At 57.1% G+C, this 22,105-nt stretch overlaps 1 protein-coding gene across 2 annotated transcripts; it reads left to right on the top strand.

The window, feature by feature from the left end:
* Nucleotides 1-13,402: 13,402 nt before the first annotated feature.
* S1PR4 (sphingosine-1-phosphate receptor 4) lies at nt 13,403-17,350 on the top strand. Of its 2 annotated transcripts, none has more exons than XM_019550578.1 (2): nt 13,403-13,688; nt 15,213-17,350. In XM_019550578.1, the coding sequence occupies exon 2, from the start codon at nt 15,278-15,280 to the stop codon at nt 16,430-16,432; it is 1,155 nt and encodes a 384-aa protein (XP_019406123.1). In that variant the 5' UTR covers nt 13,403-13,688; nt 15,213-15,277; the 3' UTR covers nt 16,433-17,350. The 2 variants fall into 2 exon arrangements, with proteins under 2 accessions (XP_019406123.1, XP_019406122.1); XM_019550577.1 differs by having other exon boundaries at nt 13,404-13,688; nt 15,051-17,350.
* Nucleotides 17,351-22,105: the final 4,755 nt, after the last annotated feature.

Genomic DNA, 22,105 nt, shown 5'->3' with positions numbered 1-22,105 from the left:
GCTGCTTCTCCCGTGGCCGTGCAAAAATAAAGCGCTGTGTTAGCCAAGCAGGGATCCTGTCGTGATTTCCACATCACCTTGGGGGCTCAGTCCGGGAGGCTTCTGCGTGGCTTTTTCTCACAAGTATATAACAGAGACTGTGTCCAGCAGCTGCAGAGAATTAGCCGCCCTTGCTGCTTCTCCCATGGCCGTGAAAAAATGAAGCGCTGTGTTAGCCGAGCGGTGATCCTCTCGTGGTTTCCACATCGCTATTACTACCCCCCAGGTCAACCTTTTATTGCTTATACCCCAAAGCAGAAGAATAAGCACTTGCCACTCTGCTAATTTTCACTACTTCCAGCAGCACAGTGCAGATCCTCACCTAGACCAGCTGGGGGAGATACGGGAGGGAGGAGAAGGGTGGCCTTGCAGGCTGGCAGCCTGTTGTCCCAAATCCTCCCCCTGTTTACACCCATTATTCATGCGTGGCTTATGACTAACCCCAACAGAGGGGGTTATTAAAATACGTCTTTGTTTCGCTCAGATTTTGGGAGCTGGACTCAGCCAGTTTTTCTGGGGATTTGGAAGGTGCCAACTCTCTGGGGTCTGCGTTGGACGTTTCTAGGAGCGAGGACTTCTGATCCCTTTCCCTCCCTACCTGGGAACGCGGCTTGCCAGATTGAAGGTCTGCAAAGGTGCACGAAGAAACACGCTCTGTGCCCTGCTTTAGCCACGTGCCTGCAACTTAGTGCAAGTCCCTTGAAAGTCGAGGCCGACATCAGGTTAGCACAGACATGGTTAGTGCAATGGGATTCTAGCTGGCTCCATGCAACTCAGTTATCAAAAGGCAAAACATCAGTTTGAGCTGCTGTTACACACTTTCCAAAAAGCAATTACTTATTCTTGGCCTCCTCTAATAGTAGTGGATTAGAAAGACGGCTTCTTATTCTACTTTCCAGGCTACTACTTGTGACTGAAATGCAAGTTTATTGATTACTGATTGCATACCACCTTAGGCAGGTCATTTGTGACTCGGGCTTTTGCTAGGTCCATAGCCTGCACTGGTCAGCGTGGTCTGTCAGTCCATAACCATGCCTACGGAGTAGACCCAGGGCTTTCTAAAGCCTCCGTTTAAATCTTGTTTGGGGTTGCTGAGCCTGCTGCACCACTCTGGCGAGGGGTCCTCGGTCAGCTGTGAATGCCCAGGCCCCCAGATCATACTGGACTGCACCCTCCAAGCCTTCCCGCACGTTTCTAGGCTCCATGCAGGCATTGACTCAAACCGGGGTCTTGCAGCACTTGGGAGTCTATGGAGTTGGAGCTCAAAAACTAGGACCTCAGACAGGAGCTGGTGGGGGCATAGCACCGGCTCGCTCCCAGCTTTTGCTTGCAAAGCTTCATGCTTGGGTTCAACCCCCTTCGTGCCCCAGGGGAGCCCCCAGCAGCACCTGCGAAGCTGCCTGAGCCCCTGGTGGCGAGCACGTTCCTCATAATGGGGCAGCGAGAGCAATTAGGTAGAACCAGGTGCTGGCATCAGCACATGCTGAATTGCAAACCCCAGCATTTTTGCCTGTGACGTGCAGGTGCAGAACTGACAGCGGACACTCAAGAACAGGCCCTGGGGGGCTGGAAGAACCCCCTGGAGCCAGGAAATAGCTAGCAGCGATGCTCCTCCCGTCCTACCCACGTGACAGTCTTGCACTGCAAAGCAACAGAGCTCCTGGGCACCCGGCAGGATGGAGTGATTGTAGTGTACCTAGGCGAGTGCCACGGAGCCAGCAGGTGCTTCAGGAGTATGCAGGACATGGCTGCATGAGCTAGCGACCAGGCATGTTGCATCAGTGGGAATCTTTCTGTTAGCAGCAATGAGCTATGGATAAGGCTGGGTTGGGGGGGGATATATGAAGCAACAGCATCCAAAGGGTTAAACCAGTTGTGACTGGGTGTGGGTGGTGTGCTAGAGCTCATGATGCCGAAGACCTGCCCTGCTGCAAACAGGCCTTTCTCTGCTCTGCAGGTTCATTGCCCCGATGCCAGGGCCAGGATGGGGAGTCACCTTCAAGAAGAGGATGTGGGTATCGGGCACGCGGCAGCTCTGACGTCAGCCCGTGGATGGCAGTTGCATGCCGTCGTGAGAAGGTGCCACGGGCCAGCGTTCCCTTTGCCAGCTATGACCTGCGCGGTGCAGGTGGGGGGGAAGGGAGGAGATCTCCCGTTGCAGGGCCTGATTCCTCATATGCACCCGTGGACTCCCGTGCCCGTATCCTATCTCAGCTCTAAGGCACCAGTGTGCACCCCTGCAAAGCTGCTCGTGCATGGGGCAGGCGGCGGCTCCTGCCTGCTGCTCTTTGCTCTTTGGAGATGATTTCCGCTTTCAGGTTTGATAGGGGCTTAAAACCCAGGCACAGCTAGGAATGCCATGGCCCTGCATGCAGGAGGCAAGGGGGCATGCAAGGGAAGGAGATTTAGGACATTGGCCCTGTCTGTGGGTGACTCTGGAGGCCTGTGACCAGCTGCACCAGTGGGTGGAGAACTGGGGAGGAGCTGAGGTCACTGGCTCTGAGGGAAGGGTCTGATTTCAGGGGGATCGGGATGGAGGGAACCGAGGGGCTTGGCTCTGGTGGGCTGAGAGTACCAAGGGCAGGGCTATGCACTAGTTGAGCCCTAAACCACCCCCACAATCATAGCGTCATGGGAAATGAGGCTGGAAGGGACCTCAGGAGGTCACATCTAGTGCAACCCCCTGCTCCAAGCAGGACCAGCCCCAACTACATCATCCCAGACAAGGCTTTGTCTACCCGGGTCTTAACCTCCACGGATGGAGAGTCCACCAATGATGCTGGAAAGCCAAACTGGGAACTTAGGAAGGATCCAGATTCAACCCTGACCAGCTACATGGCCAGCCGGGCCGGTGCTGGGCTCCCTACCCATAGCTCAGGTCTGACCCTCGTGCTCCCAGCTCCCCTGGCCCCAGACCCCCTCACTCAGCACCTGCTGGACCCGCACCTCTTCTGGCCCAGGCTACTTCCCCTGAGAATCCTCTTCTGGTTTTCTTTGACCCCAAGACACCCATTGCACTGGTCTCTGTGATAGCTTAGTCATTTATTGACTTCTTTTGTGCATCATATTCATGAAATGTCATGTGCAAGCGAGATGTTATCACGCCCGGCCCGTTGTTGCAAGACACATGTGGGCAGGGCTGGCAGCTTGGGCTAAACAATATGCCCGAGAGATAAAGTTCCCTGTTCTAAACAGCTGGGCATTTAAATAGGCGAAGCACAGAGGAGGTGAAGTGTCTTGCCCGAGGTCACAGGACAGCAGAGTGGCAGAGACAGGGACAAGGCCGTGCGGCCCCTGGAGCTGCACGACCCCTGCGCCTCTTACTGAGGGCAAGGGAGCCGCGCAGGGTGTGGTTCCTCTCCCTGCCACCTCCTTGGCCGCAAAGCCAGGTTGGGCGAGGCCGCGGCCGGGGCCCCAGCTCCTCTTACGCTCAGCTCGGTATTTTGTTTACTCCGCACTCCTGCCCCACTTCCTGCTGTTAGCACGACTTCCTCTCGGCAGCGCAGTTTGGTCTTGGGACCTGGCACTTGCAAACTGTGGGCTGGAAATGAGACGGGGCGCTGGGTCATTCGGGGGTGCCGCGATGGCCATTGGCACCAGCTGGGGATCGGGGGACAGGCCGAATGCAGCCGGCGGGGGGGTTGGATCTCGGCTTACCGCTGAGGCTGCCCTCCATCTGCTGTGGGTGTCCCCCAGGGGCAGTGATATTCCCATCCTAGGAATCGGGGGGGGGTTGGGTTCATCCCCACTTCTGCCACTCGCTCCGTGTGTGACGTCGGCCAAGTCGCTTCACCCTCTGGGAAGGGGCTGGAAAATCCCCTTTCCAGCGAGGTCTTGGGGACCCACAGGGAACGCAGCACCCAGGTGACCATTTGGCAGGGAGGGGAAGCAAGGGGTCAATGGGTGCAAGCTCTAATCGAGCCTTGGAGGACTAGCCCAAGCTCTGACCCAAGGGTTTGGTGTTTTCTGGCTGGGCCAGGTTTCCAAGGGCCCATCAAAAACCAAGTGGGCACGTCTACAGGAGACACTTCAAGTGCAGTAAACTAGTTCTACTGCACAGTGGCACGGCGGGCAGAGCCCACGCTAATGAGCTAATGCACAGTGGATTAAATCTACTGTGCATTAACGCCCCCAAAAGGCTGTTCACTTGCGCTAATGCGCAGTAGCACCGATTATGGCACATTAAGTTATTACCTGTTAGTACGTGCAGATGCATCCAGTGAAATGGGAGTTTTCTGAGTTAGAAACTCGACCTTTAACAAATGCGGGAGCTCATTTATGTCATGCATTTGGACACCACTTTTCTGAGTAAGAAACTTGACTTTTAGCAAATGCGGGAGCTCATTTAGGTCATGCGTTTGGACACCACTTTTCTGAGTAAGAAACTCGACTTTTAGCAAATGCGGGAGCTCATCTATGTCATGCATTTGGGTACCACAGTGATGCTGATGAACTAGGACAGGAGGCGGGGGAGGCATTATGAAAGTCGAGCCGTGGACCTGGCCTAGGTGTCGTTTCCCTTCCTGCGAGACCATGAGAGATTTTCCGCCTGTTGTGCCCTGAACTGGAAGCGAACGTTCATCTCCTACATCCCCATGAATTGATGATCTCAGGGGGCTGGGGAGGGGAAATGCCTATTGGACCAACGGCAACGTTTTATTCTGCTCATTCAAGCTGTTGCGTTTCGATCTCACCCGCTTTTTTTTTTTTTTGACGTATTTGGGCCAGAACTCCTGTCTTGAAATCTCGAACCAGAGCCGATTCAGACTGAGACATGGGGCTCGTTGTTTCGAGGCACCAAGCTGACTCCGTGTCCCCCCCCTCGCTGCTAGCTCCAATGAATTCTTCCAGCCAAAAACACTGTGCCCAACTAACTCCAGTAAAGAGCTCCCCTCTCTGTAGAGCAGCCGATCATCTAATTTGGCCGGCTTTCTGACCCACTTTGGTATAGGGGTGTCTCTGGCTAAGCCCAGTTCTTCCGCTGGAGCCGAAGATGCCTGTCGCTCAGCTTCGTATCTCTCTGGGAGCTGCAATAAGAGGGTCTTCCCTCCAAAATCCAGGAGGTCTGGAGCCAGCTTGCCTCGTTTGATCATCCCTGGGGAGCCTCTGCACTGCAGATGACCTGGAGGCCTTTCTTCGCACGCGGGGCTTGCTACCGGATGGAAAAAGTCCAACTCGAGTGACCAAGATTAGCGCTCCTGGCAGGGAGACCCAGGTGGTATCTAAACCAGGAGGGTTGGACCGGTCAGGCCCTTTCCTGGGGTTAAATCTGCCCGTTCAGCTGAACCGAGGCTGAACTGAGGCATATTGTTACCAGGTCTAGGGGAGCCTTTTCCGTGGGGGCACATCCCCGTGGCTCAGCAGCAGTGAGAGCTGGCTCCCTCCTGGTTGTGGCCAGAGGGTGCATGGGGAGGATGCTGGACCTGGTGCTTCTGCATGAAGCCAAGGCTGGGTCTGGCCATTGTGCATGGAGAGAAAGAGCCCGGTGCAGCTGAGCGGTGCCAGAGCAGCGTCTGGCTGGGCACGGTCAGAAGAAGCAGCGCCCCGATCAGAGGAGCCTGAGACAAACCCTCCAGGGGACAGAGATTTGGGTAGCTCTGGCCCCCAGCAGATTGAGAGACGGCAGCGGAAAACCAGCCCAGCTGGGGAGAGGGCATGCAGGGCTGGCACGGGTCAAGGTCTTGGCCCAGCCAGCCAACTCAGGACAGTTGCGCAACAAAATGGTCTGGCAAGTGCCAGCGGGTGCAGCCTTCAACTCGAGGCAGGGCAGCTCATAATTGAACAGAGACCTGTTGGTGACTACAGCCCCCACCTCTGCCACCGTTCGTTCACCTGTGGCGCAGGCAGTCTGAAGGCAGAGGGCGATGGTCAGAGAGGTGCAAGAGGTGGGGGCTGCAGTATTTCTGTGCACCGGCCTTGCAGCCCACAACAGACATGTAAAGCAAACTGGGTTGGAAGAGCAATTCATCTGAGTCAGCAATTCATCTGGAGGGGAGGGGAGACGTCGTCCTTCGCCCCTTTAACCATCAGAGCATTCAACTCTTGCCACCCAGCTAGGAGCGGACCAGCTGGTCTCTTGGGGTGGCTCAAGGAGGAGGGATACGTCTCAATCAAAATGCCTTAAATTCCCCGGTTCTAATTGTGGCTCACAAGCGGGGGCAGGAACCCACGATTTCGACCGTTGATTTTTATCCCGTTTTGCCATCAGACTTGTATTTCCTTCGGTTGGTAACCGTTACACATTCCCGTGCATGCGGCATCTCTTTCGCCCAGCCGGGAGAATAGCCTCTGCCTCTGCCCTTTAATCGTGTAAGCAGTCGCAAAGTTTGATATGCACGTATGGAGATTTGGTAGTGTTGGAGTGAGGTCTCCGTGCTGCCCCAGCCGTAAGGTGAGAGGCAAGGATTTCGTGGCATGACGTCAGTCGCTGGGAGAGTGAGACAAGTTTTTGAATGCAAGACCGTCTCCTTCAAGTCGGATTTGTAATTTTACCATCCTTTCCTTATGCTGAAACAAATGAATGGGACATTTCTGTTTCTGCCAGATAACTAATTCCTTTCTCATGATTTTTGTCAAGCTCTATTTGGATGGAAATGAGGGTTCGGTTAATAATGCAGAGAAACAACATGTTAGATTGGTTGTGTTAGTTAAAGAAAAGCTTTATTTAACTAACAAAATAACTCTAAACATCCTTGAAATGTCTTGGATATAAAAGGGGGGATGGATCTCAAAGCCCCTTTTGCATTTGATCCTGAGTCTTAAACTGAAGTCTCGTCGGTCATTTCTGAAAGGGGCTAAGTGTTATCATCTCCAGGTCCTTCCGGTTTTTCGAATGAATAGAGTTCATCCTCTCATACCTAATTGCTTGCTTTTTTTTATTTTAAGTCCTTTTTCTTGCATCCCCTGTTGGTCACTGAACTTTGCGCGAACTGGTCATCAGACCGAGCCCAGTGAACTGCAGTGGAGCATAAAAAGCTCCCTTCAGCTTGTCAACAACCTCTGGGTCAGATAGAGCCATTTCCTCCAGTCGAGCGGTTCAGCTTTGTCACAAAAAACACCTGTTGCTTAATGCTTCGGCCTCAGTGACTTGACGATATTGTAGTCAGCTTTGGTTTGAGCACCATGAGCCTCAAGTCTAACTTTCACTGGGGTTATTGTGTTTGAAAGAAAAATGCACCGGGCCATTGGGTTGTTCTTTTAATTTAAAAGAAGAAAGAGCCTCTTGGTTTGCTCAGAGCAGTGGGTGCAGCAGTCCCAACGAGGATGCAGCCTGCGCTGAACCGTGCTTTGATGAGCTGATAAAAGGGTGTGCCGTGTCACACCAGCAGCTGAGAAACCACCACCCAGGAAAGTTAAGAGAAGGTGGTGAAGGTATGAAGCTTGCAGCAATCAAGGCTCCTCTCCTGCTGAGAGAGGGTTTAATATCGTGCTTACTGTACACGCGTGATAACTACGCACACGAGTGATCCCGGCATGCGCTAGCAAGTTTCCAAAATGCTGAGGGCCTGGGCTATGTCCTAAGGGTCTGCCAGTGGAGCTGTGAGACCAGGGGGCTGGAAAGGTCCCGCACCATGCCAGCAGGTCTGCTGGTGGGGAAGCCAGGGAGGAGGCAGAAAACCTGGGGTAGCCCAGTGGTGCACGACCTCGTCGCGTGCTGGGCTGGAGGAGCGATGCAGGGCTGGACCGGGCCCCGGGCCACCTCCACGTGGCCCTGGCTACCTCCACCTGGTCTCTGTGTGCAGTGGGATTGGGCCCTGCACCCCCTCCCCAGCCTGAAGGACTTCCCATGGGTCCAGAAACTTGGCAGCAGGGGAGCGGCGATCGCTGCCACTGCATCCCCACCACCAAATTTTCCACGGGCCACGTGGGAAGCTGGATCTGGCCTGCGGGCTGGGGGTCAAAACCCGCCGCGGACTGGGCAGCGGTTCTGTGCAGGTGAAAGCAAAGGCAAAAGCAAAACCAGATCCAGAGGTGCCTTAGGATTCTTGCCCTCTGCTCCTGGGACCGTCAATGAGGACTGCTGCCCTTCCCCTGGTCCCAGCTGGAGCAAGGCCTGAAGCCCTAGCATTAGCGCTCCAGTGGCCCCGGACAGTCTCCCTTCTTCCATCCCACATCCAATGCCTTCCAGTGCCGCTGTGCAAACATCCCCCGGCCGAGCCCAGTGGGGACTTCTCCCCTTGCACACCCAGCCCTGCCTCTAGTTGCTTTTGAGGAGCTCGTCCGTGGTTGCGCTGTCCTCGGCGAAGCCCCGTCCCAGCCTAATGCATCCCCTTCTATGCTTGCAGGAACAGGAGGGACCTACAAGTACTTTGCAGCATGGAGCAACTGCTCTGGGAGGTGAGATAATGTGCACGAGGAAGCAGGAGGCTTTCCAAGTGCCCGTCGATTGAGGATACGCGTTGAGGATGGGGGTAGAAGTGGCCCAGGCTTGGGTCTGAGGTGGAGCCACAGAGCTAAAACACATCCTGATAAGCCGATGGTGCAACACCCTGGGTGCCAGTGCTGAGGCCGGGGCACGGTGATGGGGAGGGAGAGCGGTGCGGCCTGGCTGCCTGCACTCGTGCCCTGGGCGCACAGGCTCTGCTGACATCAGGGCGCGGCGTGGTGATGTCACAGCTGTGATGCAGCACCCGGCATGTTCCCCAGTGGTTAGGCCGCTGGCTCGCGGGGAGAGCTGGGTTCCTGTCCTGGCTCGGCCACACCTGGGTGCTGGCTCCGAGCGCGTTGCTTCCTCTCCGCTTCCTGCCTCCATTTATTCAGAGCTCAGCTGCGCAGGATAGCGGCTGTCTCGTGTCTGTGCGCCGTGTCTCTGTGTTACCATCATGCGGGAGGGGGAACCCCTGGCCGTTTCCCACCAGCTGAGCAGATGAGAGCCGGCTTCGCCAGCCCGTTGGGGCGGGAAGGGGCAGGAGGGTGGGTGGGAGAGGGCTGGTGCAGAGTCCGGGGGGGACTTGGGGGCTAGCTGGGGAAGGGGATGCTGGAGAGGGGACCTGGGGTCCCTACTGTGGAAGGGGGAGCTGCCACGGGCAAGTGGGTCTTGCCGCCCAAGCGGGAGGCGTCAAAAGAGCCGGGAGGGGCTGGGAGCACTGGTGGAGGCGGCGAGCAGCGGGAAGGCATCTCCCCGAGCTCCCGGATAAATCAGTACATACGATCTGGCCGTGTTTGGTCGGACGTGCTTCACAGGGATCGCCACGCCGTGCCGGGAAACGGCGAGTCTTCCCCAGGAAGCCCCACAACATCCATCGACTACGGGACGCTGCCTCTGGCTATAGATTATTATTATTACAATGCCCTTGCCTTAAGCTCCCCAAATGAGATCAGTTGCTTTTGGGGCCCTATAACCCTCCCCCCACAAGGCACAGCCCCTGACTCGGAGGGTTTCCAGCGATGGGCTGCACCGGAAACAACAGGGCACCGATGTGAAGTGGCTTTGTGGAGTCGGTCAGGAAGGAGAAGCAGGAACCCAGTGCTGGTTTCCTCTCTCCTCCAGCCCAAACCTCCCGTTCGTAAAATTCCCACCCCGCACTGGAGCTAGCTGGCCAGACCTCAGCTGGGGGCTCGAGACTGAACCATCAGCAGATCCCCGGCTTCTCCTCCTCTTCAGAGGCCTCGCGGCCTGACTGTCTTGCTCCTGAGAATAGATAGAGGGCTCCATTCCCCAGGGCTTTCTCGGAGGAGATGAGATGAGCCGCTGTACAAACCTAGACGGAGCGGGATGCAGACAGCGATGAGAGGGCACGTTCATAATGGACACATGAGTGCGCGCGGCGATTTGGCTACTTGGGCCAGAAGGAACCGGCCTAACCATTTAGTCCGATCTCTGCGCAACGGCTCTAGAAATAATTCTGCTTTGAGCCGGGTCCCTAGGATTCATCTGTGCTATGCCCTTTAGAGAGGCATCCCGGCGCTGGTTTTAAAATGCGCAGCGAGAGAGAAGCCGCTGCTGCCGTCAGCAAGCCGCTTCAAAGGCTAAGGGCACTCGCTGGGAATAAACATGCCCCTTATTTCTGCCTAGGTTCACCCGTCGGCTGCTGGGTCTTGTTCTACCTCTGTCCGTCGGGCTGAACAGCCCTCCGGCAGCAAAGTGCTCGTCTCGGAGAGATGCTTGCGACTGGGACCGAGTCGCCCTTACCTATCACTTGACAAGCTAGGTGGATGAAGCTGCTTGTCTCTCTGGTGGCAAGATGGGTTTTCCAGCCGGGTAAGCGCTCCTGTGGGTCTTCTTGGAGCCCTCTGGGCTCCTCCGGCAGCCAGACCGGGGCTCGCCGATGCCAGGCGCAGCGTGTCCGGTAAGGGCAGAACCGCATCGCCCAACAGGCCGATCCCCGTCTCACGCCGGCTGCTTGCAAGGCAGCCAACCTCTGTCACCTGCAAATGGATTAAGGGCCTGATCCACCCTTACGTGCTCTGCTCAAGTGCCTAAGTGGGGAAAGGGGCCCGACCCTCTGAATTTCTAGGCTGCTTGTAGCCCTACAAGGTGCTGTGAGAAGCCAGCCTAGGATGGCTCCCAGGTGCCTGCTCTGCCACGTGTCTGAACCGAGGATGCACTGGAGCCCCCAAGGCTTTGGCGTCTGCCTCCCAAGCAGACCAGAGCTGGGAAGAAGGGGCAGGCCTTCCCCACGCAGTGATCAGGGCCCTTGCCTTGGTGAGGCCCCCCTGCAGCTGAAACCTCTCTCCCCCACACCTTAGGAGGGCCCTGGGGTGAGGGGCACGACCTGCCTTTCCACACGCTGCCTCTGCCAAGCACTTGGAAGATGCCCAGCCCCCTGAGGACGAGCAGGGAGGGACCTGGTGCAGGTCCCAGCAGCTGCCCCAGCCCAGGGCTTCCTGGACTCGGCAGCACAGGCAGGGAGCTCTGCAACTGCTCCCCCCCTGCATCCACACCTGGACCGGGCTTGATCCCGGGCCAGGCTGCCCACGGGGAGAACAGCCTGCATTGGGGGGGGCAGAAAGCTTGGCACAAGCTGTTCCTCGTCCCGGTGCAATGTTCAGGCTGAGTTTGGGCAACCAGCTGCCTTTGTGCAGCCTGGACGTAATGCACTGATGCCCTTTGCATCACCAGCTTTTGGCTGCAGGGTGCGTGGAGCAACTCTTCCGCCACTTATCTCTCTGCTCTCAGTGTGAGCTGCACCCTTTGCCCCTGCGTGCATGGCCTTCCCTGAGAGAGCCCGTTGCACAGACACACACTTACCTGGCAGGGGAAGCAGCGTGACCCACACGATGGGCTTCATTAACTGAGGCTTGTGGTAGCTTCCCATCAGGCAGTCACAGTGGTGCATGTGGCAGAAAGCCACCTTGGTTTGTAATTGTCTCTGATATGTCTTCCATAGGAGGTCTATATTGAGCAGATTCTTTTTGGTATTGGGTGGTGGAACCGGAGCGTGCTCCATCCACTCCATGCATTGACCTGGTATTGCAGTGCTTCCAGGACCGGTGCAAAAAAACAGAAAAAAAAAAAAAAAAAGGCCTTCCCTGAGCCCTCAAGTGAGGGGCTTCCCAAGGGACTCGGAGCACTGCTCTGTCCCGGGGACGATCTTCGTGTCAGCTGCTCTTTACCAGCACTGATCTGATGTTTCCTTCCAGCCCCTGGCTGAAAATCATTGTGCAGAGCATAAGTCAATGAGCCAATCCTCGCCGCTTCCAACCAGATCCTGCTGCCCCCCTGCACCAGGGCAGAATTGAGGCTATCTGCCCCATCCCTGACAGGGCTTTGATGATGGTGCCTCTTTCTCAGTTGCGTTCGGACACCTCTTCGTGAGTCCATGGGTCAATTGGTTTAATTCATCTAACGTTGGTACAGTGTGGGGGGATAGAGAGAAAGTACGGGGAGGGAGGGATGGGGTTTAATTCATCTAATGTTGGTAGAGTGTAGGGGGATGGATGGATGGGTGGATGGGAAAAAGCATGTGGGGATAGGAAGGAAGGAGCATGTGGGAATAGAAAGAAAGCAGGGAGAAGGAGGGAGGGAAGGGTGGATAGAGGGAAGGAAACAGCACGTGGGGATCGCGAGGAAGCATGGGGATGGATGGATAGATAGGGTTTAAGTCATCTAATGATGATAAAGTATGTGGGGATGGATGGATGAAAAAAGCATGTGGGGACAGAAAGAAAGTATGGGGATGGATGTGGGGATAGGAAGGAAGGAGTGAGTGAGCATGTGGGAATAGAGGGAAAGCACGGGGATGGATGGATGGATGGATGGAGAAAGTGTATGGGGAAAATGAGAGCGAGCATGGAGAAGCAGGGAGGGAGAGAGGGATGGATAGAGGATGAATGGGGAAAAATAGGATATGGGAATGGCTGGGTGGCTGGATGTGAATGCTGATGCCAGCAGCCAGACCTAATCCCGCCGTTTCTTCTTCCAGCAGTCTGCTTGCCCTCCACTCCCTCTCCTTCATCCCTGCATGGCTCACAGCCCTTTGCCAGGCCAGGTGTGACTCTCAGTCGCTGTCTCTTTGCATGGTGCAGAAGCCAAGTGAAGACAGTCCTTTCTGGTACCTAAGAGGGATCTCCTTTCGGCAGGAGATTCGGGTCAGAGCACCCCACATCAGCTGTGGCGAGGTGGAAGCCGCCGAGAGCAGGCCTCTGCTCAGTGCCAGTGCATGTGCATGTGGAGAGGTTTCACTCCCCTGGGAGCAGGGTGCAAGTGGCATGACGGGGACCGTGAGCCAGGTGCTGAGAATAATACAGTACAAATGGGCCCCTGTGGAGCAGGTAGCGGAGGAAAGCCCCAGCTGGTCCCTTCTTTAGCAAGGGCACAGAGAGACATAAGGGGCCGAGCAGGGGCTGTACCTTGCACAGGGGTTCATCCAGCTGGCACTGGCTTTCTGTCATGCTTGGCCTGGGCCTCACCCCGAACCAAGGCGGTACCTCCTTGGCATGATGCTGCTCTGCACTGGGCCTGGGTTACACCTCGTGGACCTGAGTCTCTTGCTCTGCCTGCAAAGCCATGACCAATCCCTAGGTTGAAAGACGCTTTCTGCCACCCCCCAGCAGCTGGCAGAAGATGTGTAGATGCTCCTGTTCTTTCCCCATCAGCGGCTCTGCCTTCCCAAGCAAGCCGCCGGGTGTGGACAAGGCCTGGGCACATCCTGGGTGCAGCCCACTAGGCAAGCAGAGGTGCCACGGGGAGATGGGAGGCTGAGGGTCGCATCCAGCCTTGCACAGGAGGCTGCAATCCCTCCAGCCGCCCCCGCACGGGGGTCACCCTTGTATTTTCCCCATCCCTCCGGAGGCCTCAGTTCGTCTGAAGTGGGTGAGTCACAACCCACAGCTTGGCTGGGATGTCCCTGGGGCAGGAAAGTGAGGACTCCCTTCCACCCACTCCTGCTCACAGGGCAAATCTCTGGGAGTGTGTGCCCTCAAGCCTGCTGCAAAGGGGAAATGAGGGCCTCTGTGGCGCTCAGAGGTGTTTGCTATTGTCTGACACCCGCCACAAGCACCTCTCAGCTGCTCTTGGGTGGGGTCATCATCCTGAAAAAGTTTGTGGTTTAGTGTGTTGTAACTTCCCCTTTTGTTTCTCTTATAGGTGCAAACAGACTGGGACAGCACTGTCAGTGCCACCTCTGGGGGAGCCTTGTGCTAACATCGGGAGAGCCACTCTGACTTTCGAGCCCTCGTGCATGGGGCAGCAGGGAAGCTCTTAGCCGGTGAGTCCAGGGAGCCCGTGCAGTGCTGGGCAGGGCTGGGTGAGGCTGAGGGCAGCAGCCCACAACACAGGGAGCATTGCAACCCAATTGGATGCTTTTCTTGGGAGGCATCTCTTGAACGCCAACATTGTAATAGGTGGGGACACTTGGGTTCTGTTTCTGACTGCCACCAGCTCCCCATGTGGCACTGGGCTTTCCTCTCACTTTCCCTGTCTATCCCCTGGGAAAGGGAATGCCTCACCAAGCTGCTCTGCAAGGGGCGTTGAGACCCTCAGAAGCAGAAGGTACAATGCTAAGGCTGATGCAGAGATTTTTTTTTCCAGGTCTGCTGGGTTCATCCTGCCCTTGCATGGCAGCAGGAGCCCCAGGCTCAGGTTACCTTGAGAGGTCCGTGCCTGTTTGTGCAGGCTGGGATAGGCATGCGGGGGCAGACATTACACATGAACCAGTTTAAGGGATCGGATACTGGTTTAAACCTGTAACAGAACAAACATTTAGTGCACGTAAACCAGATTGAAAAGGGCTGAAACTGGTTTGAGATAAACCTGTAGTATCAGACTGAATTGATTTGGGTCAAGCTAGTTTATGCACCGTCTGTCCCAGACCGCAGAGAAGGGAACTCAACAGGGCTGGAGCCTGGGAGCTTCTTACCGATAGAAGCAAAGAGGGTATTTGGGTGCAGGAGGAGGGAAGCAGGAAATCAGGGAACCAGCTCTCAGCTGCAGACAGATGTGATTTTAAATCGGTTTAAAAGGGGAAGGGGGTCTTAGCACTGCAGCGTGCATCCACTATTCCAATGCAACTGTTATATCTGTCTGCTGCTGCACCAGGCTAAGGGAGCTAAGCCTCTGCCTCATTAACCCTGAAGGAAGCAGGGCTAATGTAACGTACTCCTTAGCTGGGACAGGTGCACTGGAACAGCTTATACCAGTTTACTGGAACACCGCTATAAATGCTTTGTCTGTTCACAGCCTCTGAGAGGCCAGATGCATGGGTTACCTTCATGCAAGCTGGCATAAACCTAAGCCCCTAGTGCAGAAGCCTTTCTGCAGGCTTGGGAGGTGCAGTGCCATCCCTACTCCATGGCTTTCACTGTAGCTCCAACATCTCCTTGGGCCATCTGGCATCACCAGGTAGCTAGCTCTGGAGCAAGAATGCACACATGCCTCCACCCCACCGTAACACCAGAAAGATGGAGAACCACACAGTCAGTTACTGAGAAATGGTTTCAGCTGAAACAGGGAGGGTCAACACTAAAAGATTCACAACAGGAAACCTTTCTTGAACAACAGGAAGCCATCACTGTTATCCTGACGCCTGCCATTTCACAACCATTCACTGCTGGTCTTCTGTCTTTCACAGAATGACAGGCTCCTGGTTCTGGTCTTTGACGCAGCAGGAAGCACTCGACTTGGGTCCAGTTGTGGTCCATCCCTCTGTCTGCAGGTGCCAGTAAGAGCATCTCTTACTGCGCTCCATCGCAGGCCGCTGCCAACGTTAACCCTGGTCACTGCTTCTCCGTAGGCTGCTTCTCCTCCAAAGTTGCCCGGTCTATTGCTAAGCCACTTGTCCACTCCCTCTCTGCCCTCATGGAGATCCCTGAAGCCCACCTTTTCCTGGCTTCCAGCATGGACTCGTGCCTGCAGCTGGTCGCCCAGAAGAACATCAACATCATCCTGCAGCACTACAACTACACTGGGAGGCTGAGCCACCGGCGGTCCCAGGGGGACAGGATGAGCCTTGTCAGCATCCTTGTCATCGTCGTCAGCTCCCTCATCGTGGTGGAGAACCTGCTGGTGCTGCTGGCCATGTGGAGCATGCGCACCCGCCGCTGGGTCTACTCCTGCATCGCCAGCATCACGGTGAGCGACCTGCTGGCAGGAGTGGCCTACGTCTTCAACCTCTGCCTGTCAGGCAGGAAGACCTTCCAGCTCTCGCCCCAGCTGTGGTTCCTCCGGGAGGGCATCCTCTTCATCGCCCTGGCTGCCTCCATCTTCAGCCTGTTGGTGACGGCCATCGAGCGCTACAGCACCATGGTGCGGCCCATTGCCGAGAACGAGAGCACCAAGGCCATGCGCTTGCGAGGCTTCATCATCTTCTTCTGGGTCTTGGCCATCCTCATCGGGCTCTTGCCTCTGTTGGGCTGGAACTGCCTGTGCGACTTCGACAGCTGCTCCACCCTGCTGCCCCTCTACTCCAAGAAATACGTCATCATCTGCGTCTTCGTGTTCAGCATCATCCTGATAGGCATCGTGGGCCTCTACGTTGCCATCTACCGCCTGGTGCGGGCGGCCTCGAAAACCCGCCACAGCAACCTGCGCTCCCTGCGGCTCCTCAAGACCGTCTTGATCATCCTGGGTGCCTTCATCTTCTGCTGGAGCCCGCTCTTTGCCTTGCTGCTCATCGATGCCTTCTGCAAGCCCCAGGCATGCAAGCACCCCTACCCGCTGGACTTCGCCCTGGCCATGGCTGTGCTCAACTCGGCCATCAACCCCATCATCTACTCCTTTCGCAGCGCGGACGTGCGCCGGGCCATCGTGGGCCTGCTGTGCTGCTGCTGCATCCGCCTGGGGCTCCGCGGGCCCGGGGACTGCTTCGTCGTCCCCAACATCCACTCGGGCTCCTCCACCGAGAGCTCCCTGCGTTGCCGCGACAGCTTCCGCAGCCCCGTCATATCGAGCCCTCGCCCGCGGGCGCCTCTCTCCAGCAACTCCAGCATGCTAAGCAACCCCTCCAGCATCTGAGGGGGCTTCACTGGAGGGCCAGCCTACCAGGACGTGACTCGCTCCCGGCTCTGGACTTGCCATGCTTGACCCAGGGGTGGAAAAGAGACAGGCGGGAACTGAGGCAGTGGGATTTCATCTGTAGGGATGACATCCCACGGCTCAGGCTGGGCTCTGCCCCAGGAAGACATGGGAAGTGAGCACGCGATTGACCCAGCTGACATGCTTGAAGCAACCTTGTACTGGCAAAGGCAGGGCCTGCCCACAACTGGAGGATGGGCATTGCCCCGGGGTGCGTGACGTGCCGGCAGGGCTCCAGCGTGATTGCTGTGCTTGGGGTTGGGGGCAAGCTGTTACGCGGTTGGATATATGCAGTGCCCCCGGCTATGAGGTGGCATAACAGACTGGCCTGTCCCTTTAAGAGGGGGCAGCCAGCCCTGCTGAACAAAATGCAGGCTGTGCAAAGGCCGGAGGCACACAAGGGACCCCTGCCAGTGTCCAAGACAGGACGACAAGGTTGCGTGTGTGTGCTTGCTTTATTTCAGGACTCTTGTTTTATAGATGAGGGCTGGCTGAGGAGCTCGGGGAGCTAGGACCTGCCTGGAAAAGCCCACATGCAAGGCAACCCGCTTACGCACGGGCATTGCATCACGGTGCAGCCCGTGTCCATGGTTGGAGAGGTGGCGGGGGGGGGGAAATAGCACGTTTTCTCCCTTGAAACATCTGCTTTTTTATTTCCCCCCAAAACCAGCTGCTGGAAATTGTGGTGCGCCTCATAAGTGAGGAAATATAGTAACAGCGGTTTGGGCTGCCTGAGCTTCTGCAGGGGGAAAGTGAAAGCCACTCGACGCCCGGTCCACAGGGCGCGGAACAAGGAGCAGGCTCTGCTCCCTGCCTGTTGTAAGGGAAGATCTTTTTAAAATCCCTTCTGCCTCTCAGAAACAAGGTGCGTGTCTTATTCCGGGGCATGTTGCATGCGGGGAAATATGGTAGATGCTCTGCCTGCCGCCGCGGGGTGGGCGCAACTGCCTGGGCACTGGGTGTGAATAGCAGGGACGGGGCACTCGGCTGGCACGCCCGGGCCGGATGCTGCACCAGTATCCTGTGGTTAGACAGCGTGAGCTGCAGCCTCCCTGCAGCTGCCGGGCAGATGCAGCTGGGGCATGGCAGGGGCAGGGAGCCATCGAGCCACTCCAGTCTGCCCCGGGCCCCCGTACCAGGGGGATGGGGTCTCTGCTGTGGCTGCGGGGAGCTGCAGGCGCCGTGCCAGCCTGAATGGGCTGTCTGCGGTGAATCACGGGCCAGCTGCACCTCTGTGCCCTGGGGCCTGGCAAAGCTGCGGTGTGGGACAGGCGTGATGCACGGGGCGGGGGGAGCAGGGGAGCAGGGGACACCTCTGCATCAGGGCCACGGGAAGGAAGCAGGCTCCGTTTCCTCTTCCCTTCCCGTCCAGCGTGGAGACACTGCGGCTTTCCAGGAACCTTTGGAGAACAGGGTTTTGCAACATGGAGCTTTGCGAAAATCAGTGCAATCGCCCAGCTCCAATGGGCTGGGAGAGGGGTAGGTGCCACGTGCTCCGTCAAGGGGGTAGCCTTAGCCCTATCCTACACAAGGGCAAGGCTAGGAGCGAACCCTCCGGCCTCCTGACTCCCAGGGCTTGGCCCCCATGTCCGGACCCCCTCTCTCCAGAGCAGGAGATGCTCTCCGGGGGTGAGGGCTGCTGCCGCCCACATCCCATTAGGACACGGCCGTGGCTTGGCAATGTTTCATAGACATTAGGGCTGGAAGGGACCTCGGGAGATCATCAGTGTAGCAGGACACAGCGAGGCAGTGACCGGCTTGAGCAGACATTGGGCACAGCTGAGCGGTTATGACGGGGCGGGGGCAGATCGGTATCAGTGCCGGAGAGACAGGGTGGCACGGGCAGGGCAGGATGGACTGCGGTGGGTACAGCTGTGCTGGTAAGTATCGGAGCAGATGTGGGGGGTCCTGGTGCCAAGCAGACACGGGGCTTCGCCCACTGCTTGCAGTGAGGCAGGGGGTGTCCCGAGGTCGAGAAGGGAAATGCGGATCTAATGCAAGCGAGTGCTTTTGTGGGCAGCTGTCCCCATCAGCCGTGCCCCCGACCAGGGTACGGGCCGTACTGGGAACAGTTCCGGCCTCTTGCTCGTTCTTGCTTTCCCTTCCCCGCTGTGAAAAGAGGAACCTAAACTCCTAACCCCACCAAGGGCACTGTGCCTACCCAAAATAGCACAGCCCCCAGGGGCCCTGCCTTACCTCTGGGCTGTGTGAGGACACAGGGCTGAGCCCAGTGCTCCGGGGAGCCTGGCGGGGGATCTGCAATGAACCTTTCCAGCAGAGCCTCATGCTCTGGCCCTGTCTGCATTCGTGCTCCTCCTGGGAACCGAGGGGGGCTTTCTCCCGGGGCACATGGAGATGCAGTCAGCTGGGGATAGGGGCCAGCCCTGGTCCAGAGGGGGGAACCCCAGCCAGCCCCCCCTCTGAGTCCCAGCCCTGCCAGCTTCAGCTCCGCCATGGTTGTGTGCGGGGATCAAGACCCTGAGAGAGCGTTGCATGGGGCGGGGTGAATGGAGGAGCAGGTCTCACTCCCTCTGCCCCTCTTTTTTTTGCAAAAATATTTCATTCCATACCTACCTCCCACACTGCCAGGCGGCCTCCGCGGCTCACTTGGCAGATCAAAGCACGCCAAAAACCCATTACACAGTTTGCACCGTGTATCTGCACCCCCGTCTCCATACCCATACCCCCACCCACTGCCCTACACCCCGTCCCACACACACTCCATGGAGGGGCTGTGGCACGAGAGTCTCTTCCCAAAGCACTGGGACGTGGAGCCCTGTCCTCTGAGAAGTAGTGGTAACAGCCCCTCTTGCCCCCAGGCTGGGGTAGTTATGGGGGAGAGGGGCACCAGGGCTCCCCCAGCAGCCTGGTGGCATCTGCTGTGGCATGGCATAGGCTCATTTTCCTTTCTGCTACCCCTGGACACCAGCTCCCCTGTCCCTGGGGATACTGGGGTCTCTCCATCCACCACATCCCCTGCCAATGGCTGCAGGCTGCGAAGACCCACGAACCTCCCGCCCCTCTGTCTGCGTGAACCCGCAACAGATTCCTTCCCCTGGCACGGTGCCTGGCAAATCCCTAAACCGTAGCAGCTCTTTAAAGACCCTGCTAAAGAAAACAGCTCCTCTGACACCCTGAAGCTCGGTGCAGACTCCAGCAGCTGGGACAGCGAGGCAGAGAGCACGTGGCCTTTGCAAGGACAGTCGGGAGGGGCTGGAGCCCCGTGTGTGGGGCTGGGGATGAGTCCCGCAGCCGTGCTGAACCCTGGCCAAAGGGACGCTCCGGATCAACTGGTTCCTGGGGGATAACGGGCTGCATGGCAGGGGGGGAAGCGGAAGAGGGTGGCTCAGACCTGAAGCTGCAAGTCCCATGCCCCGGCCTCCCATGTGGGCACCTGGGGTAAGGGGCCAGGGAAGGAAGTGCCGGAGATGGAAGGAATCAGTGGGGCCTTTCTCCAAGTGGCCACATGCAGCCTGGAGGGGGAGCCGGAGAAGCAAGGCATGGTACTAATACTGCAGTGCTGTGATTTCAAGTCTCTGCCACTGATGCTCGGGATGACCTTGGCCAAGACACTTAGCAGGAGGGAATTCCCAGGCAGGATGGAGGTGCTGATCCCCACTAGATAGGACTGGGATCCCATGCATGCCTAGCACCCATCGGGATGCTGCTGTGGCTCGCCATGGAAACCATGTGAAACCCAGCGGCCTGTGTGCGGGTTTGAGGAGCAAGACCCTGAACCCCAGGGGGTGAGACCCTCAGCCACCAGGCGACCGTTCCCCGCCTTGTCCCCAGGGGACTGCGGCTCAGATCTCTGCCCCGCGGCCGAGGAGCCAGGCCGGGGTGCCAGCTGCGGAGGCAGAAGGGGAAGCGGGGAGCACCCCCGGGGCTCCATGCCCGGGAGGAGGCTCCGGGGCCTCTGGCGCCTCCTGGTGAGTTTGTTCTGTTCCTTCCCGCAGCTCCTGCTCTTGCGTAGGTCTGTGGAGCGAGGGGCAACTCCTGGTCCGGTTGCAGCCCAGCGATGCCCCCTCCTTCACATGCCCAGCAGGGCAGGACGTTAGCACAGGGCCTCCTGCTTCAAGGGACGCTGATCACCGCCCACGCTGGCCTCAAGGAGGGACTCTCCATCTGCTCCTGGGAGTTTAGGGCACGTGACCTGCAGTTCTGATCCCGTTCTGCTGTGGGCAGGGGCTGGGGTCTTGGATGCCGCAGTGTGTCGATGCTCTTCTGAGTGGTCGTTCTGCAAATGCAGATCTCCCCCGTTAAAAATGCATGGGGCCGGAAGATTTGCACCGCAGGGCATCTCAGGAATGCAGCCGTGAAGGGAGGTGGCAGGGGCTCAGGTCCTTGAGAGTCCCACCCTTACCCCCATTCTACAGACTTGGGAACAGAGTTGGGAGACTGAATTCATGCAAGGGGACAAGTCCTGAGTTTTGCAATCAGGCACACTCCCGGTGTCTTCAGCCTCTGCGCCCTTTCCCCCTTCGAGCCAGGCTTAAATCCTGGTGGTGCGAAAAGAATCATAAACCCCCGGCAAGCCCAGCTAGGAAACCGCAGCGCAAATCTGCCCTGGTCGGCCATTCGGTGGACGCCGAATGCTCCGTTTAAATCACCGCGGCTTATTTCCCAGGCTTCTGGGCTTTGCTGGTTCCCCCCACCCGCTTTGTGCTGCATCTGGGGGTGTTTCCAAGCCTCCCCCGGGGCATCGGGTGTTGGCTGCAGCCCAGGCTGTGCCAGTGCTCCTGGGGGGTCCTGCCAAGGTCCACCCGGATGGCGTTGAGGGAGGAGTCCCTGGAGATCTCCGACGGACGACGCTGCATAGATGTTATGTCAGGAAGGCATGGCTATTACATTTTAAAAACCCAGTGGACCGCAGTATAAATTGGATTCGAGATTTGATATTTATTTGAACGAATGCCCAATCCTTTATCTCCTGGGTGACTCTCAGCATCTCCAGGAGATTTATATCTAATTCCTGGCATCATCCAGCCCTGAACGATGCCATGCTAAGCTGCGGCCATCCAGCGTCGGATGATGCCACGCCGTGGCCCTAAGCTATGTCCATCTTAAGATGCCCCGTACGATGAAAAGAATCCACAGACATGGATTTTCAGATTTTAAGATGAATTTGTGTTATTTCAGCCATGTATTTGGTAGCCGTGTTGGACAAAAAGAGATGCAGAAAATCTAGACCGTTCCCAAATGATCCCTTTTATTAGACCCACTGAGGAATGGCAACAAGATATTGCAAGAAAAAAAAAAAAAAAAGGATAATTTTGGAACCAACTTTTGTATCTCTTTTTTGTATCTCAAATCGATGAAGAACAGCTGTGCAATAATATGTATATTTTTGCAATATTAGGATGAAAATGTCCTGTTTTGTTTTGTTTTTTTCTTATTCAGACGCCCCTCATTTTGTGAGTCCCCCTAAATTCAGTAGCTACCACATCCGACACCGCCTCAGGCCAGGCCGCAGGACCCAGCGCAATACAACTCCCAGCAGGCCGCGCGGGCGGCCCCTCCCAGCAGCCCTCGCGCGCGGAGCCTACAGCTCCCGGCCTTCCCCGCGGCGGGGCTTGGCGCCGCGCCGCCCCGTCAGCCCCCGCGCGCGAGGCC

This window comes from Crocodylus porosus, unplaced genomic scaffold (assembly GCF_001723895.1).
Source record: "Crocodylus porosus isolate Cpor-Errol unplaced genomic scaffold, CroPor_comp1, whole genome shotgun sequence".
In the NCBI taxonomy this organism is placed as follows: domain Eukaryota; kingdom Metazoa; phylum Chordata; order Crocodylia; family Crocodylidae; genus Crocodylus; species Crocodylus porosus.
Note: the sequence above shows the minus strand (reverse complement) of the source record. Positions and strands in the feature narration are given on the sequence as shown.